Source organism: Colobus angolensis, unplaced genomic scaffold (assembly GCF_000951035.1).
Source record: "Colobus angolensis palliatus isolate OR3802 unplaced genomic scaffold, Cang.pa_1.0 Scaffold83, whole genome shotgun sequence".
NCBI classification, from domain to species: Eukaryota; Metazoa; Chordata; class Mammalia; order Primates; family Cercopithecidae; genus Colobus; species Colobus angolensis.
The window spans coordinates 2,630,834-2,648,398 of NW_012122154.1; the positions used below are offsets into that span (position 1 = coordinate 2,630,834).

The following is a 17,565-nucleotide window of genomic DNA, read 5'->3' on the forward strand; positions in this document are numbered from 1 at the left end:
AGGTATGGTGGCACATGCCTGTAATCCCAGATACTCAGGAGGCTGAGGTTGGAGGACTACTTGAGCCTGGGAGGTGGAGGTTGCAGTAAGCTGAGATCCCCCCCCTGCCCTAAAGCCTACGTGAACAAGTGGGGTTTTTTAAAAAAAAAAAAAAAAAAAGGAGAGAGAGTCGTAAATACCAAGCACAAAACTATAAGAAATGACAAAGGTAGGGCGCAGGAGCTATAAATGGAAGAGGAAAGGGTAACAACATGAGATGTAGAAAAATTCTCAGAAAGCAGCTGTCTGAAACTCGATCAGACTCATCAGACTGAGGTTGTCAGTACTGAATGTAACCAAGAGAGTATAGGAGAATAAATAAAATAAATGATGATTAGAGACGTGCAGTGATGTTTGAGAGGTTAATTTCAGTAAAATGGTGGGACCACAATTCAGAAATAAGTAAGAGGTGAAAAGTACAAGAAGCAATGCAGAAAAGTGCTATGGAAATGGACAGCCAACAGAAGGAATGCAGAAATATGAGCGATCTAGAGATAGAAAGGGAACACAGAGGCCACATTCTAGACTCTTCACTTTACAGATGTGGAAACTGAGGCCCAAGGAGGTGACCAATTCCTTTACCTAACCTGGTTAGCAACGGAACTTAGACAGAAAACTAGTACAGATCAAATGGTAATTCAGGAAGGATAAGGATCAAAGGAACACTGTTGGTCTCCAAAGAAGATTCCCTTTAATGCCTCTGTTTTCCTTTAGGACCTCCCCTCCTTCTTCTGGTATTATGGACACACGGTCTTGAAATTATTTTCAACATATCTGATAGAAAACTATGACTATGATACTTCATTGCTGAAGAAAACACAATGCTGATTTGGGTAAGGGAAAGAGAAATCTGTCTATTGTACTTTTTTATCCTTACAGATATTATACATTCCTGAAGCCTGGAAGACAGGAAGGGTTACTCATACTACATTTGAAATGCATCACTATAATAATCCTGATAATACTCCACCCTGTCCAACTCCAGAGATAACAAATAACTCCACGATAAGTATCCACCTACAGAAATGGACACAGTATGGTAAAGCCATTCATTAAAAAAAACACGCCATTATGGATAATTCACAATGAGCTGGCAAACATCATTTGGCTATGAGCAAAGCTCATCAAGAGACACCCTAATAATGTGTATATAAAGGCAAACCAAGCTGTTTGAGTAGGACGTTCTCCATCAGAGCAACACCCCAGAAACAAACGCTCCAGCCTGGACACCATGTCTGTGCGCTTTTCTTCTACCTCGAGGAGACTTGGCTCTTGCGGGGGCGCTGGCTCTGTGAGGCTCTCTAGTGGGGGAGCAGGCTTTGGGGCCGGAAACACATGCGGTGTGCCAGGCATTGGAAGTGGCTTCTCTTGTGCTTTTGGGGGCAGCTCATCTGCAGGAGGCTATGGCGGAGGTCTGGGCGGGGGAAGTGCTTCCTGTGCTGCCTTCACAGGGAATGAGCATGGCCTCCTCTCTGGCAATGAGAAGGTGACCATGCAGAACCTCAATGACCGCTTGGCCTCCTACCTGGAGAATGTTCGAGCCTTAGAGGAGGCCAACGCCGACTTGGAGCAGAAGATCAAGGGGTGGTATGAGAAGTTTGGACCGGGTTCTTGCCGTGGTCTTGATCATGATTACAGCAGATACTTCCCAATTATTGACGAACTTAAGAACCAGGTAAGAAATGCCATGGCGTGAGTGTTAGCACTCCTGAGAGTGTTTAGCCACTCACAGACGCACAAATGTATAAACTATCATAATAACGGGGCTTTGCCCTCAGCTTCTAAATTTTAGGACTTCATTTTCAATATTAAAAATAATTTCTAATAAATTCTAATATTTGAACATGGCACATCCATCATGTGGTATTAGGTATGTGTGTATGCTTTTGATAATATTAAAATATCAAAAGCTGCCCAGTGTCTCCAGCTATATATTTATAGGCTTTCCCACAGAAAGAGATTTTTTTAATGCTTGGGGTGGGGAATAAAAGAGACCACACCTTGCCAGGCACAGTGGTTCATGAGTGTAATCTTAGCACTTTGGGAGGCCAAGGCAGGTGGATCACTTGAGGTTAGGAGCTCGAGACCAGCCTGGCCAACATGGTGAAACCCTGTTTCTACTAAAACTACAAAAATTAGCCGAGTGTGGTGGCACGTGCCTGTAATCCCAGCTATCTGGGAGGCTGAGGCAGGAGAATCACTTGAGTCTAGGAGGTGGAGGTTGCAGTGAGCCGAGATCATGCCACTGCACTCCAGCCTGGGCAATAAAGCAAGACTCGGTCTCAAGAAAAAAAGAGAGAAGAGTGAGAGAGACCATACTTAAATTACCCAACTTCAAAAGAATCATCTGATTATTAGAGACAGATGCCAAAAATATCACTGTCATTTCATAGGTAATTTTATTTCAAGGAACTTTGAAATGCGTCTTAAATATTTCCTCAATCTTAACTAACTTTTCTTTTGTCAGATAATTTCTGCAACTACCAGTAATGCCCATGTTGTCCTACAAAATGATAATGCAAGACTAACAGCTGATGACTTCAGGCTAAAGTAAGTAGAGTTGAAGATAAACAGGAAAAAAAAGTTGTCTAAGCATTTTTTCTCCTTTATTCTTCTAAGTTATTTGAGGTTGGCTCAAGTCTTTGTTCTTGTTTATTCATGTATTTGTTTTAAACAAAATGCATATTAGAATGAGTAACTAGCTGAGCAACATATTTTACCTGGGAAATTTGGGGACTAACAAAAATGAATGTCAAAGTCATATGAGAAAGAATTTTGCCTCTTCCCATTCTCTTGCTTCAATGAAATGTATTTGTGGCATGATAGGTGACCTAACTGAAGTTTTAAGTATTATCTTAGTAGTTTTAGCTCAAAGCTTAGTCTGAGTTGTGATGTGCCATGTCTAATGACTAATCATGAAACTTTCAAATACTTTTCTAAGGTTTGAAAATGAGCTGGCACTTCACCAGAGCGTTGAGGCAGATATCAACGGTTTGCGCAGAGTCCTGGATGAGCTGACCTTGTGCAGAACGGACCTGGAGATCCAGCTGGAAACTCTCAGTGAGGAGCTCGCTTACCTCAAGAAGAATCATGAGGAGGTAGAAGCTCCACCCGGCTGGCTCTCACAGTCTCCTCCTTCCCAAATTTTCAAATTAATTTCAGATGATAAATATAATATATTAAATTAACGTTCAAGAAGGAACCTGTCAGTTTCTCCATAAGGCTTAGATTGTTTAAGATGCTTCTGTTCATCCTTCTCAAAAGAAACAAACCTCCCAAAAAGTTTCTAACCCTATAGATCTTGTCCATCTGGCTCCTTTAAAAATATTCAGGCCAGATGCGGTGGCTCACGCCTATAATCCCAACACTGTAGGAGACCCAGACTGGAGGATCGCTTGAGGCCAGGAGTTCGAGGCTGCAGTGAGCCATAATCGCACCACTGCATTCCAGCCTAGGCATCAGAGCGAGACCCTAACTCAAAAAATAAAATAAATAAAATATTCAGATCCTAATTCCGTTAAACAAATATCTTTCAGGAAATGAAAGCTCTGCAGTGCGCAGCTGGAGGCAACGTGAACGTGGAGATGAACGCGGCCCCCGGGGTAGACCTCACGGTTCTGCTGAACAACATGCGAGCTGAGTACGAAGCCCTTGCCGAGCAGAACCGCAGGGATGCGGAGGCCTGGTTCAACGAGAAGGTAAAACCACGCTTCGGTGCGCTCCGCGGGCGCCGGGCGCAGAAGCAGCCAGCAGCACCCTAATGCGGCCCCTGCCGTTCCAGAGCGCCTCGCTGCAGCAGCAGATCTCTGATGACGCTGGCGCCACCACCTCAGCCCGGAATGAGCTTACTGAAATGAAACGCACCCTTCAAACCCTTGAGATTGAACTTCAGTCCCTCTTAGCAACGGTAAGCGAAAAGTTACAAAACAGATTTGCTTTAGAAATTAAGAAAAAAATAATCGAAGATAATTTTCTTCCAACATAATTACATATTTTAGTTTTCAGCCATTAATTACAGTGTTTGACATAAGACACATTTGCATTTTGCACATGACAATCCTCTTTGCCTACAAAGTATAGCTGGATGCTAATAATTATGAAATATTAGAAATTGGCAAATACGATCAAGATACTGGAAAAAGAAAATAGTTTTGACTTTGAATCTTCTATCCTAAGTCAAAATATCAAAAAACTCTCATATGTGGAAGCTAAAAAGGTTGATCTCATAGAAGTAGAGAGTGGGATAATGCTTACTACAGCCTGGGAAGGGGATAGGGGGATACGAAGAGGTTGGTTAAAGGATACAAAATTACAGCAAAATAGGAAGAATCAGTTCAAGTGTTCTATAGTACTGAGGATGACTACAGTTAAGAATAACTTATTCTATAATTTCAAATAGTTCAAAGAGAGGATTTTGAATGTTCCCAACACACAAATAAAGATAAATGTTTGGGACCTTGGATATGCTAATTGCCCTGATTCTATCACTACACAATGTATGTTTTGAAATATAATTATGGAACCCCGTAAATATGTACAATTCTTATGTATCCATTTAAAAAGAAAAAGAAGAAAAAATCCTACTGCTTAAAGAGAGTAAAAATACATTTGCGCCACTCCTAACTTCATCTAGCATTCCTTTTGATTACTCAATTAAGAGCACTTACAAGTTCCTTTTAAGCGGCATAAACAGAGGCAAAGTAGAGGCATGAACACTGACTATAAAACTAAACGTGTGTAATGATAATCATAACTGCTTTCATTAAGTGTTTGCCCAGCACTTCCGCCCACATGTGAGTCCACAACAACCCCGGGGCACGGGGCAGGGCGGACGTTATAACTCATGTCATTATTTCCAAAAGAGGACTCTGAGATTCGACGAAGTTAAGCAATTCCCACAGTCCCACAGTTGGGTAATGAAGGCATCCAGAAGTTCTCTCCTAATTTTCTAACTCTCAAGTCGATACTTTTCCCACTATGGCTAGTAAACCACCAGAGTTTATCCACAGATGAAGCTATGAGTGTACATAAAATCAAGGCTTTATATAAAAAATACTTGCAGGTGAAAGGATAAGACACGCTCATCTTCATTCCATGTAAAATTGCAGTGAGTGTTCCCTCTGTGTATCTCTATAAACCCATTCAGATTCACAAGCCAATGAACTGAACTACTGTATTTAAAGCATAAGAAGGTAATTCTTTTCTGTGGTTTATTCTACTCATCGAACGTTTATGCAGTTCACTGCAGGATGACTTTTTAATAGAAAGCTACAGTCCTCATGAGCCAAGACTGTCACATGGCTAGAAATGAGTAGCAAAGTGTAGGCGGACTTCCAGTTGTGTGGAAAGTGGCAAATTGTGCCAAACTCTACAAGCACAGGCTACATTGGTGCAGGGGAGGGATCTTTTTGTCTGTGCCCTATGAAGAGAAAATTTCATCTTTTTTAGCACACCTGGGCATCTGAGGGACATTCAGCACCAGCTGTGTCATTCTCAAATCAAAAAGTAGTATGACATTTAATAAAGGCAATAACTAATATTGAACAAATAGAATCTTTTGGGTAAATGTAATTATTTGTGTGATGTAAGGATAATTATCTTAATTATCTCTTAAATGCTTTGACTTATTCTAAAACACTGTGACCTTTTCTATTAAACTATGTCTTACTAAACTACAGAAACACTCCCTGGAGTGCTCCTTGACAGAGACCGAGAGCAACTACTGTGCACAGCTGGCACAGATCCAGGCTCAGATTGGGGCCCTGGAGGAGCAGCTGCACCAGGTCAGAACCGAGACTGAGGGCCAGAAGCTGGAGTATGAGCAGCTCCTCGACGTCAAGGTCCACCTGGAAAAAGAAATTGAGACCTACTGCCTCCTGATAGATGGAGAAGATGGGTCAGTATTGCTGTCATTGAGAAAACAATTCATTTTTAAGATTACTAAAGATTATTTGAAATCAATTACAAAATATCTAATGATCTAGATCACATGGAGATAACATTCTTTTAGTGTTATTTCAGAATGCAGTGAATTCCCACCTTAAATCATTATTTTTCAGTTTCCTCAGTAAAGCAGAATGAAATGATCCATCTAAGTGCTCTGTACTTTTACAGCTCCTGTTCTAAATCAAAAGGCCGTGGAGGCCCAGGAAATCAGACAAAAGGTAAACAAAAGCTGTGTTAGGTATTCAGTGTTTATTTGTATGTATTTCAAACGAGTTATTTCCTATTTATGAATTTGGTAAATTCTAACAGTTTATATGTGGCATTTTAGATTCATCTAAAACCACCATTGTCAAAACAGTTGTTGAAGAAATAGATCCTCGTGGCAAAGTTCTCTCATCCAGAGTTCACACCGTGGAAGAGAAAGCCACCAAAGTCAACAACAAGAATGAACAGAGGGTGCCTTCCTGAACTGCCGCCTCCGAGAAACAATGGCCCCCAAATTAAAATCCCAAAATGAAACCAGTTTCCTAAATAAGGGTCCCCTTATTCTTCTGCTTTTCTTTCAATGAATTAAGACAAGTTATTTTTAGAATAGTACCATTTCTTTGGCTTTTTCTCTATGGTGGTGTTTCAATAAAAGTTCTTCCTGTTGCAAGTCATCTTCCCTGGTTCTGGCCAATCTTTGCATTTTAGATACACCTTCCAATGGGTGCTGAATTTTGTCTTTAATTTCTTCTGTTTAATTCAATGGTCTTCACAAGTTGGAAGTAAGTTTAACATGAAAACTAGTTGGAGTCTTTTTCACTTCTCTGTATAATTTTGTCTCCCTTGTCTCAGTACAAAAAGTACTTACTGAGCACACACTATATGCCAGATAACGAGGATAAAACAGTTAATAAGATCCAGTTCCTGAGGTCAGTATGCTCATAGACATAGAAATAAGAAACTGAAGAATCAGAAACAACCTTAAACATAAAGGAAAGGCTATAAGTGGTGATATTTGAAGGTAGAAGGGGAAAAAGAGACCTGTGAGGATAAGGGTAAGAGGAGAATTCCAGCGGGTATCTAATTCATAATCTTGATCACTCCACCATAAGGGTAGGAATTCACAAGTTCTCTACTTCGTTTTTGCATTCCAAGACTGCAGAGCCATGTGGCTCTCAAGTCAAACTTAAGTTTTAGTGCAATAATTTCAGAACCTACCATTAATGAATCTATTTCAAGGCTGGGAATGGGAGGAGGTTAAACTCAGCAGAAAACCCTCCAGAGGTTTATTTGTGGGTGAGAGATTTGGCTCCCACTCACCTATCCCATAACAAAAACAGCCTGTTTTTCTCTGGAACCAGTATCCTGTTACTGAACTCTGTAGAATTGGTTCAGTCCAGTTGAAACACAGTCACTTTCGAGCTGTCTTTCCTCCTCTCTTTCCCACATGCATGTAGTAATACCTAGGTGAATGTAAGGCAGATACCCTCTCACTTAACTTTTTAATTAACCAGTCCTCGCATCATATACACTTGTATGAAAATTAGGAAAAGGAAACATCCTACCACATAGGAATTGAAAACTTACATTCACACAAAAACCTGTGCACAGATGTTTAGAGCAGCTTTATTACAATTGCCAAAACTTGGAAGCAACTAAGATGTCCTTGAGAAGGCGAATGGATAAATAAACTGTGGTACATCTAGACACTAGAATGTTATTCAGTGCTAAAAAGCTATGAGCTATTACGCCATGAAAAGACACAGAGGAAACTTAAATGTATATTACTAAGTGAAAGAAGCCACTCTGAAAAGGCTGCATACTGTATGACCCCAACTACATGACATTCTGTACAAGGCGAAACTATGGAGATAGTAAAAAGATCAGTGGCTGCCAGAAATTGAAGGAGAGGGATGCACACGCAGAACACAGAGGATTTTTAAGGCTGTGAAAATACTCTGGATAATACTATAAGAATGGATACATGTCATTATACACTTTCCAAACCCGTAGAATGTACAACACTAAGAGTAAACCGTAATACTACAAAGTCTTTAATTTATTATTATTTTTTTTTAGTTAGTCTCACTCTGTTGTCCAGGCTGGAGTACAGTGGTGCCATCTTGGCTCACTGCAAGCTCCACCTTCCGGTTCACGCCATTCTCCTGCCTCAGCCTCACGAGTAGCTGGGATTACAGGCGTCCACCACCAGGCCCGGCTAATTTTTTTTGTATTTTCAGTAGAGACGGAGTTTCACCATGTTAGCCAGGATGATCTCGATCCCCTGACCTCGTGATCCGCCTGTCTCAGCCACCCAAAGTGCTGGGATTACAGGGGTGAGTCACCGAATACTTAGCTCAGATTTCACAGTATTTAAGACGCCTGGCCACCAACTCACCATAACTCAGGGAATAAATTCTTTCTGCTAAAACCAGGCCGATATTCAAGACCTTTAAATATGACTTCCAGGAAAGAGTCAATAATAATTGATAACCAGCACTTACTGGGTGCTAGACTCTGTTCTAAGCATCATTTATTCCTCATGACAACCCTATGAGGTAGGTACTGTTATAGTCCTCGTTTTACAGATAAGGAAACTGAGGCAGAGACCAGTTGAGTAATTTGCCCAAGATCACACAGCTAATAACAGGAAGTGCTGAAATGTGTAAACCACACAGAATGGCTCAGAGTCTGGTGCTCACCACGACATAATACCATGCTAGTGAAAACCTTATGACTCCACTTTCCTTCTAGCAAGAGAAGGGATAAAGAAACTACGTGCATGCTCACTCCAGTCGGTCTGACATTAGCAGAGACATCAGTATCTCCTTTTTCCCAAACCAAACCAGGGAAGCCATTTTGTGGAAGGACTTAGTATACCAGAATCTGATTCTCAGGAAAAAAAAACAAAAACAAAACAAAAACAAAAATTAGGAATCTAGTGACAAAACAAACCTCATTCAAGTTCAAGAAAAAGGGTTATCTAACAGAAATATAGAATGTGAATTTTAAACAACAGCGTACTTGAAACTAAACAATAAATCTATTGGGGGAAAATTAGCATATGATCATCAGAACAAGATAATGTAATGAAAAACTTTATCCTGAAATAAGGAGACAGCAACACTGCATAAAACTTAATTCAATTCATTTTGAATACCTAAAATACATATGCACATCATGTAATGTTCTACTAACTAGTAGATTTTTAAGAAATGATCAATTATATACATCCAAATACCACTTTCTTGCCATGAATAAAATAATCAATCTCGGGGAAAAAATGTATAGACTGAAGTGGTCCAGAGAATTTGTTAAATCTATCCTCCACTTCCAGAAAGAACTAGAGCATACGTACATTTTAAAAATAAGTATTAGTTTAGAGGAAAATCTATTATTAAAATAATTTAAGAGACCTATGCACATGAGTAAATAGGCAACAACGTTTCAAGAAGGAGTTAAGCATCATACATTCCAGTCCTGCTTTGATACGGAAATGCTCTGTGGCCACTTAGCTTGAAAGACAACTCATCTCCAAAATGGTCCTAATAATATGTGTTTAACTTATTTCACAAAAGATAATTTGTATTTGTAAAGTATCTAGAGATAAATAGATTATGTTAATAATACTTTGAAATCTCATAATAACTCACCTAAGAAACTCAAGCTCTATAAACCATTAAACTGACAATATTCTCTGTTTTTCTTGTTTTATTCCTGGGAAAAATGAGCAAAAGATTAAAAATTTGACCAGGTCACAACAAAATCAGTAAAAAGTCTCTAAATAGGAACTGTATCTAGGTTATCATGCACTGTTTTAAACCTAAGCTGATGGTCCAGTTATAGCTTTGTATTTATTATTTATTTTTAAATATTTTTGATTTGGAAAATCCATGCAGTCCACTCAATGTTACATACATTTTAGTGACAATAATGTTGGATGTTTTCCAAAGTATTCAGTATCCAGAACACTGAAAAATATCATTCAGAAAAAAATTACTGTTTCAAAACTAAATCCATAATTAGTTAACCAATCAATTTATAACATTATAGGTGATAGAGACTTTACCCTGTCTGACATGTCCACTTTATTATAATAATTTAAACAATTAACATTTAAAAATGTTTGTGCCTTTCAAACTGTCTTATAGTCATTCATGATTGGAACTGCTCAACATTCATTTGAGACTGTTTGATGCTATTATTTTCATTTGCCCAGTAGGGAAATGATCCAAGCCTGGATAACTTTCCAGGGCATCAAGGCAAGAGAATAAAGAGTACTTTCCTGTGATAACTTATCTTCTCTCTAGGGTTCCATAAGTACTGGTTTTCTAGGTAATGATGAAAATGCCTCCCTCTTTATATATTTTACTCCTTGCTAATCACTCACTTCTCAAAATAATTCCTAATGTCTTAAATACATACATTTACACTAAAAGACAGTAAACACTATTTAGGGATAGGGAAGTGAACAATTTGGAGACTGTTAGTTGAATTGATGTCCTACTCCTGGACCGAACCAAGAAATCTCAATCAAAATAATTCTCCACCACGATGACATATTCATGAATTATATTGAAATTAATAATAAGCGGGACTGCAGGATTTCTGTTACTTCAGTTTTCAATTCAAGAAATGGTAGATTTCTTTTAAAATCTCCCGCTACTGAAAGATCAATAGATTCTGAGATTGTCTGGTGTCAAGAAGAAGGAAAACACACCCAGACATCCAGTGCAGTGGCTTACACCTGTAATGCTGGCTACAGGAGGCTGAGCTGGGTGCCGAGGCTGAGGATCACTGGAGGCCAGGAGTTCAAGACCAGCGTGGGAAACATAGCGAGACCACTTCTCTTAAAAAAAGGAAAAAAGAAAAATAAAAGAAACAAAAAAAGGAAGAAAGGAGGCACTCAATGAAGTGGGAATACTAGAAATACTCTATGAGCATTAACAGGACAAAAGTAGGAGACATTTCTCATTGGAATTATTAATTCTTTGTTATATGTGACAGGGAGACTCTAGATTCTATTAATATTCCAGTGGTCAAAAAGATGCATATTTAGTCATATTTAATTTTGGCCTTTGAGACTATGATTTAGTTTTACTTCACCTGGCACCATTTTTATATATAAAAAATATCCTTGGGGCACCTTTCCACCTACAGACTGGACGCTGTTAAAAATCACCCAATTGTGAAAAACAACAATTAGGAGGCAAGTAAATTTTATTACAGACTGGCATAGTCAAGACTGAAATGACCCAGTGAATCCTATAAAAGGCCAAGGGAGCTAACGAGTGTGGAAGGTGAACTCTGGCTTTGCTCCTCTCTTTGGCAAGGGGTTGCCCAACTGTGCTGCCACCATGTCTTTTCGACTTTCTGGTGGGTCCAGGCGGATCTGCTCGCGAACTGGGTCTGGTAGGCTGTCTGGTGGAGGAACAGGCTTTGTGGCTGGAAATGTGTGTGTTGGGTCTGGAGCAGGAAGCAGCTTTTCTTGTACTCTTGGGGGCATCTCTTCTGGAGGAAGCTTCTGCAATAGCAGTGGAGGGTTGGGAAGTGGTGCCTGTACTGGTTTTCTTGGCAATGAGCACAGCCTCCTCTCTGGGAATGAAAAGGTGACCATGCAGAATCTCAATGACCGCCTGGCGTCCTATCTGGACCATGTGCGTGCTCTGGAGGAGGCCAACGCAGACCTGGAGCAGAAGATCAAGGGCTGGTACCAGAAATGTGAGCCTGGCTCTTCCCGGGGACACGATCATGACTATAGCAGATACTTCTCAGTCATTGAAGATCTTAAAAGGCAGGTAAGAAATAGGGATTTGCATACTTTTACTACAGACTTTGTGTCTGGATAATTTAAAGAAGAGAAAATATAAAATGTGTTTAACAAATTTATGTGATGTAGGATTTGTTCACTCGGTATTCCCAGTGCTAAGTGCAGTACCTGGCAATAAAATCTTGTAGAATTAAATAATGAAAAAGAAATCATTTCAAAACAGATATATTCACTTTGTTTTTCTTATATTTAGCTTATACCATTTGATCAAAAGTAATAAAAGTACCTATGTGGCGCTTAAGCTCTGGATGCTTATTATCTGAAGAAAATCCAGATTTCTTTAACATAGAAAAAAGATACTAAAACAGATGTTTGACAGATTAAGAAGATATAAAATCACACTGAAATCTGGAGCCTCCTTTGACTTTAGGTAATCAACATTTTTCATAATCTTCCCTATTTAGATTATTTCTGCAACCACCTGCAACGCCAGCATTGTTCTACAAAATGACAATGCCAGACTGACCGCTGATGACTTCAGGCTGAAGTAGGTGAAAACAAACTAATTAATTATATTAATAAGAGTTAAAATATTACAGTTGGATTAAGGAATATATATTTTGCCTTGAAAATCAAAATGTTGGGCTGGGCGCGGTGGCTCAAGCCTGTAATCCCAGCACTTTGGGAGGCCAAGACGGGCGGATCACAAGGTCAGGAGATCGAGACCATCCTGGCTAACACGGTGAAACCCCGTCTCTACTAAAAAATACAAAAAACTAGCTGGGCGAGGTGGTGGGCGCCTGTAGTCCCAGCTACTCGGGAGGCTGAGGCAGGAGAATGGCATAAACCCGGGACACAGAGCTTGCAGTGAGCCGAGATCCGGCCACTGCACTCCAGCCTGGGTGGCAGAGCAAGACTCCGTCTCAAAAAAAAAAAAAAAAGAAAACCAAAATGTTTTTCTAAAGCCAGACTAGATCAATAAAGAAATTGAATTAAATACACCCTTATAAAAAGAGCTATCATGGTTGGATACAGTAGCTCATGGCTGTAACCCCAGCACCTTGGGAGGCCAAGACAGACGGATCACTTCAGGTCAGGAGTTCAAGACCAGCCTGGCCAACATGGGAAGACCCCATCTCTACTAAAAGTACACACACAGAAAAATAGTCAGGCATGGTGGCGCACTCGGGAGGCTGAGACATGAGAATCACTTGAACCTGGAAGGCGGAGGTTGAGTGAGCTGAAATGGGGCCACTGCACTTCAGCCTGGGTGACAGAGTAAGACTATCTCAAAAGCAAACAACAACAAAAAAGAGCTATTACATATTTTTTAAAATCTAAAATCTAGCAATCTTGTATTTAATTGTTAAGCGTATTGGATGACAAAAATCAACTCTGAAGAAATAACATCCCCAAAATACAATTCATGAATTGTTAGGTATCTCAAACTATTTTAGCAGTTTGCCATTGCAAGAAGCTTCAGAAGTATGTAGAGAACATCATATCTTTCAGCATATGAAATGTCTTAAAAAGTTGTGCTTTGCACCTGCCTATGATGACAGCTCCCAGGTACCTTACTAATCTTTCAGGTATGAAAATGAGCTGGCTCTGCACCACAGTGTTGAGGCCGACACCAATGGTCTTCGCAGAGTGTTGGATGAGCTGACCCTTTGTACAACCGACCTGGAGATACAGTGTGAGACCCTCAGTGAGGAACTGACCTACCTCAAAAAAAATCATGAAGAGGTAAGGAAGCCTGCAGAGTGGCTTCATATAGTGTCTAATTTCCTTCTTCAAGTCCACTGTTCATTTCATAGCAGTGCATGAACATCAATCAAAGTCCTCCACTGAGGATGAATACCAATCCCTTTTTTAGGAGATGGAAGTCTTGCAGTGTACAGCTGGGGGAAATGTGAACGTGGAGATGAATGCAACCCCAGGAGTGGACCTAACTCTCCTGTTAAACAACATGAGGGCTGAGTATGAGGACTTGGCTGAGCAGAACTGCAAAGATGCTGAAGCCTGGTTCAACGAGAGGGTAGGTCTATGGCAAATTAAAAAGGCTTGCTCAGGAGACAATCAGGCCGGTCATTAACCCTTTCGACAACTACACTTCAGAGTGCAACGCTGCAACAACAGATTTCCAATGATGAGGGAGCAGCCACAGCAGCCAGAAATGAGCTGACCGAATTGAAACGCAATCTGCAAACCCTGGAAATAGAACTTCAGTCCCTCATGGCTGTGGTATGTAGGAATCACCATTGAATTGAATATATGTGTGAATATGTGTAAGTCAATACAGATATAAAAATGTATATAACACCAAGTACGTATAACTATTTACACATGACTAAAAGTATAAAATATATTAAATATCAAGAATTCTGTCCCTAAATTCACCAATTTCAAAACTTGAAAAATGCCTTTTTACAATAGATGAATTTTTTTAAATCTTGCAAATGTTGATTTTCAATTGAAAATATTCAGACCTTATACAAATAATTATTTCTACCTTGAGAATATTTAAAATATGACCATGCTGCTCAAGCACGGTGGCTCATGCCTGTAATCCCAGCACTTTGGGAGGCCAAGGCAGGTGGCTCACTTGAGGTCAGGAGTTCAAGACCAGCCTGGCCAACATGGTGAAACCCCATCTCTACTAAAAATATAAAAATTAGCTGGGTGTGGTGGTGGGCACCTGTAATCCCATATACTCAGGAGGCTGAGGCAGGAGAATCACTTGAACCTACGAAGGGAGGTTGCAGTGAGCCAGGATCGTGCCACTGCACTCAGCCTGGGTGACAGAGCAAGATACCATCTCAAAAAAATAAATAAAATAATGTAAAATGTCCATGCCATTTCTCTTTTACACATTGAAGCTTTGCTTTGTTTGTCTTTCAGAAACATTCCTATGAATGCTCCTTGGTTGAGACTGAAGGAAATTACTGCAATCAACTCCAGCAAATTCAGGATCAGATCGGGGTGATGGAGGAACAACTGCAACAGATTCGAACAGAAACAGAAGGCCAGAAGCTGGAGTATGAACAGCTTCTTGATGTAAAAATCTTTTTAGAAAAAGAAATTGAAATTTATTGCAACTTACTAGATGGAGAAGAAAGGTAAATATTAACTTGCAGAAAAAAAAAAAAGCCTCCCATCAACTAGGTTTTCTCACAGTATAGGTATGCCAATATTGCATCCTAGAATTTCCTACTCCAGAGATCACATATATTTATCCTCAGGAATGTATATTATTGCAGCCAAGTGAAATTAAAACATGCAGAAATTTGAAAATCAAATTTCTAAGTATGTAAAAATATTTGTATGTATAATAATATAAAGGTCATTTAAGTATAGAATATTTAACAATTCCAGTACTCCAATTCAAGAGGAAGCTTGCTTTCTGTGATTTAGTGTGTAAGCACATTTCTTATAAATAACTCACTCTCTTTTCTTATCACTTCACTAGTTACCCCACATGTACCTTGTATTAAAGGTGAGCAATGAAGATATAGGAAGAATTAATTGGAGAAACACCATAGTTCCTTAGTCAATAGCAACAGCCTTGGAATTGCAGCCCTAGCTGTGCATCAAATACTGGGTGAATTACGAGCACATTGTTTAACCTTTTCAAATGCAGTTTCCTCGCTGGTGAAACTGTGGTAACGCCAAAACCATACTTGTAACAAGTCTTAACTATGATGTCTCACTACGTAGCATACACAGAAAAGGTATTTGTGACAGTGGCATACACAGAAAAGGTATCTGGTAATCACTGCCTATTACTAAATGCTTGCCCATGGCCGCATAGTGAGGAGGTAACGTCTTGCACACTACAAGGCCCATCAGCCTTCTGCAGCCTATTCTCACAGGAACCCAACAGTGATTGCTCCCTCCTCAGAACAAAGCACTCATTATACCACTCACTTTTCACTTAATTTACAGCACTTCTCAAGTAATAGGTAACTTTTAGCATGTGTATAATTTTTTCCAACCGTAAAAACTGTGTCTTGGTTCTATATTTTCTGCAGCACCTAGCCCAGCAACACTTTTTTCATGGTAGGCACTCCAAACACATTCATTGGCCAGTTGATTGAAAAGTCAGAGTGAGAAATATTGCTAGATGAAAGAGGTAATATCTGGTCATAAGAAAATTTCTATCCATAAACATCCATTTCATCTCTTCTTTCACTATGTTGAAGTCATGAAAAGCTTACTAGTGTCCCTTAAATATATGAGGAATTTGAATCTTGTTGAAACTAGAATTCCAAAATGCTTATTTCCAATTTAGAGATATTTATAAGCTCACTAAGGAAAGAAAAAAATGCAATAATTTACTCTTCTCTTCACAGAAAAAGCAAATCCACGTGTTACAAATCAAAAGGATGCAGGCCTGTGAATTCTGGAAATCAAGGCAAAGGTATAGATGGCTTTTTTTACCTGGTGTAACTCCTTAAACTCCATCAATTGTGTTAACTAAGTTATTTATTTGTTAACTAAATAAAATTTGTTTTTAAGTTTACTTGTGGTGAATAAAGGCATGAGGGGTCATTATTATAGTTCTTAATATTTGTATTTTATATTCTTATGGAACAACAGATGTGGTCAAATTATGAAATTACCGAGTGAGGAATTAATCCCACAATATATGTCTTACCTGGAATATATTATCTTTCATAGTTTCAATACTTTGATAAAAGAGCTACTTTATCTTAAACCACAAAAATAGGGCAAGCTGGTATTTAACAGAAGACATTACTTGCAGCCAGCCTTTACTGCCTGATACTTAGATTGTTTTAATACATGTTTAATTTATGTTTTCAAACACCCATTGCTCTAAAAACAGTGGCAAACATAAGAGAGACAGTCCAGGTTCTTGCTAAACACTGACTTCAAACACAGTATTATGTATCAATTTACTGCAGACTTGCAAAAAACATTTTAAAAAAGCAAACAGTTTTTAAAAGGTGCGGTGGCTTATGCCTGTAATCCCAGCATTTTGGGAGGCCAAGGCAGATGGATCACTTGAGGTCAGGAGTTTGAGACCAGCCTGGTCAACAAGGTGAAACTACATCTCTACTAAAAATACAAAAATTAGCCAGGCCTGGTGGCAGGCGCCTGTAATCCCAGCCACTTGGGAGGCTGAGGCAGAAGAATCGCTTGAACCTGGGAAGGAGAGGCTGCAGTGAGCCGAGATCATGCCACTGCACTCCAGCCTGGGTGACAGAGTGAGACTCCTCAAACAAACGAACAAACAAACAAAAAGCATACCTGTTATGGCTAAATACTTTTCAACCTGTTAAAAAATGACCACTAACGTTTTATTTATTTTATTTTAGACTCAGCAAAAGAAACTATTGTCAAAACAGTGGTTGAGGAACTGGATCAAATTGGCAGTGTCCTTTCACTGAGAGTCCACTCAGTTGAAGAAAAGTCCTCTAAAATAAGCAACATTACAGTAGAACAACGACTACCTTCTAAAGCACCATAAGGAGGAAAACTTGAAAGAAAGAAAGAAAGAAAGAAAGAAAGAAAGAAAGAAAGAAAGAAAGAAAGAAAGAAAGAAAGAAAGAAAGAAAGAAAGAAAGAAAGAAAGAAAGAAAGAAAGAAAGAGAAAGAAAGAAAGAAAGCCCGCCTTTATAAAAGTCCTACTGATTAAATAACCTAAGGAAATTATTCATTTCTGTTCTTAAAGATGAAAGGGCTAGAATTTGTTCTCCTTCTCTTCCTTTTCTCATGTTCTATGCATGTAATCCTTTTCCAGAGAAGAAAAATCCTGCTCTGTCCCGAATTTTTGTTTTTATTTTGGGAGTCTTTTTTGACAT

At 39.3% G+C, this 17,565-nt stretch overlaps 2 protein-coding genes across 3 annotated transcripts; both read left to right on the top strand.

Moving 5' to 3' along the window:
* Positions 1–1,237: 1,237 nt before the first annotated feature.
* Positions 1,238–6,644, top strand: KRT27 (keratin 27, type I). 2 transcript variants are annotated; one of them, XM_011929819.1, is made up of 8 exons: positions 1,238–1,714; positions 2,507–2,589; positions 2,981–3,137; positions 3,576–3,737; positions 3,821–3,946; positions 5,718–5,935; positions 6,154–6,203; positions 6,314–6,644. In XM_011929819.1, exons 1-8 carry the CDS (start codon positions 1,271–1,273, stop codon positions 6,451–6,453), a joined length of 1,380 nt encoding a protein of 459 aa, XP_011785209.1. In that variant the 5' UTR covers positions 1,238–1,270; the 3' UTR covers positions 6,454–6,644. The 2 variants fall into 2 exon arrangements, with proteins under 2 accessions (XP_011785209.1, XP_011785208.1); XM_011929818.1 differs by having other exon boundaries at positions 1,241–1,714; positions 5,718–5,947.
* Positions 6,645–11,327: 4,683 nt separating this feature from the next.
* Positions 11,328–17,231, top strand: KRT26 (keratin 26, type I). The gene is made up of 8 exons (XM_011929820.1): positions 11,328–11,768; positions 12,205–12,287; positions 13,330–13,486; positions 13,617–13,778; positions 13,859–13,984; positions 14,642–14,859; positions 16,093–16,160; positions 17,080–17,231. The coding sequence occupies exons 1-8, from the start codon at positions 11,328–11,330 to the stop codon at positions 17,229–17,231; spliced, it is 1,407 nt and encodes a 468-aa protein (XP_011785210.1).
* The last annotated feature ends 334 nt before the right edge of the window (positions 17,232–17,565 follow it).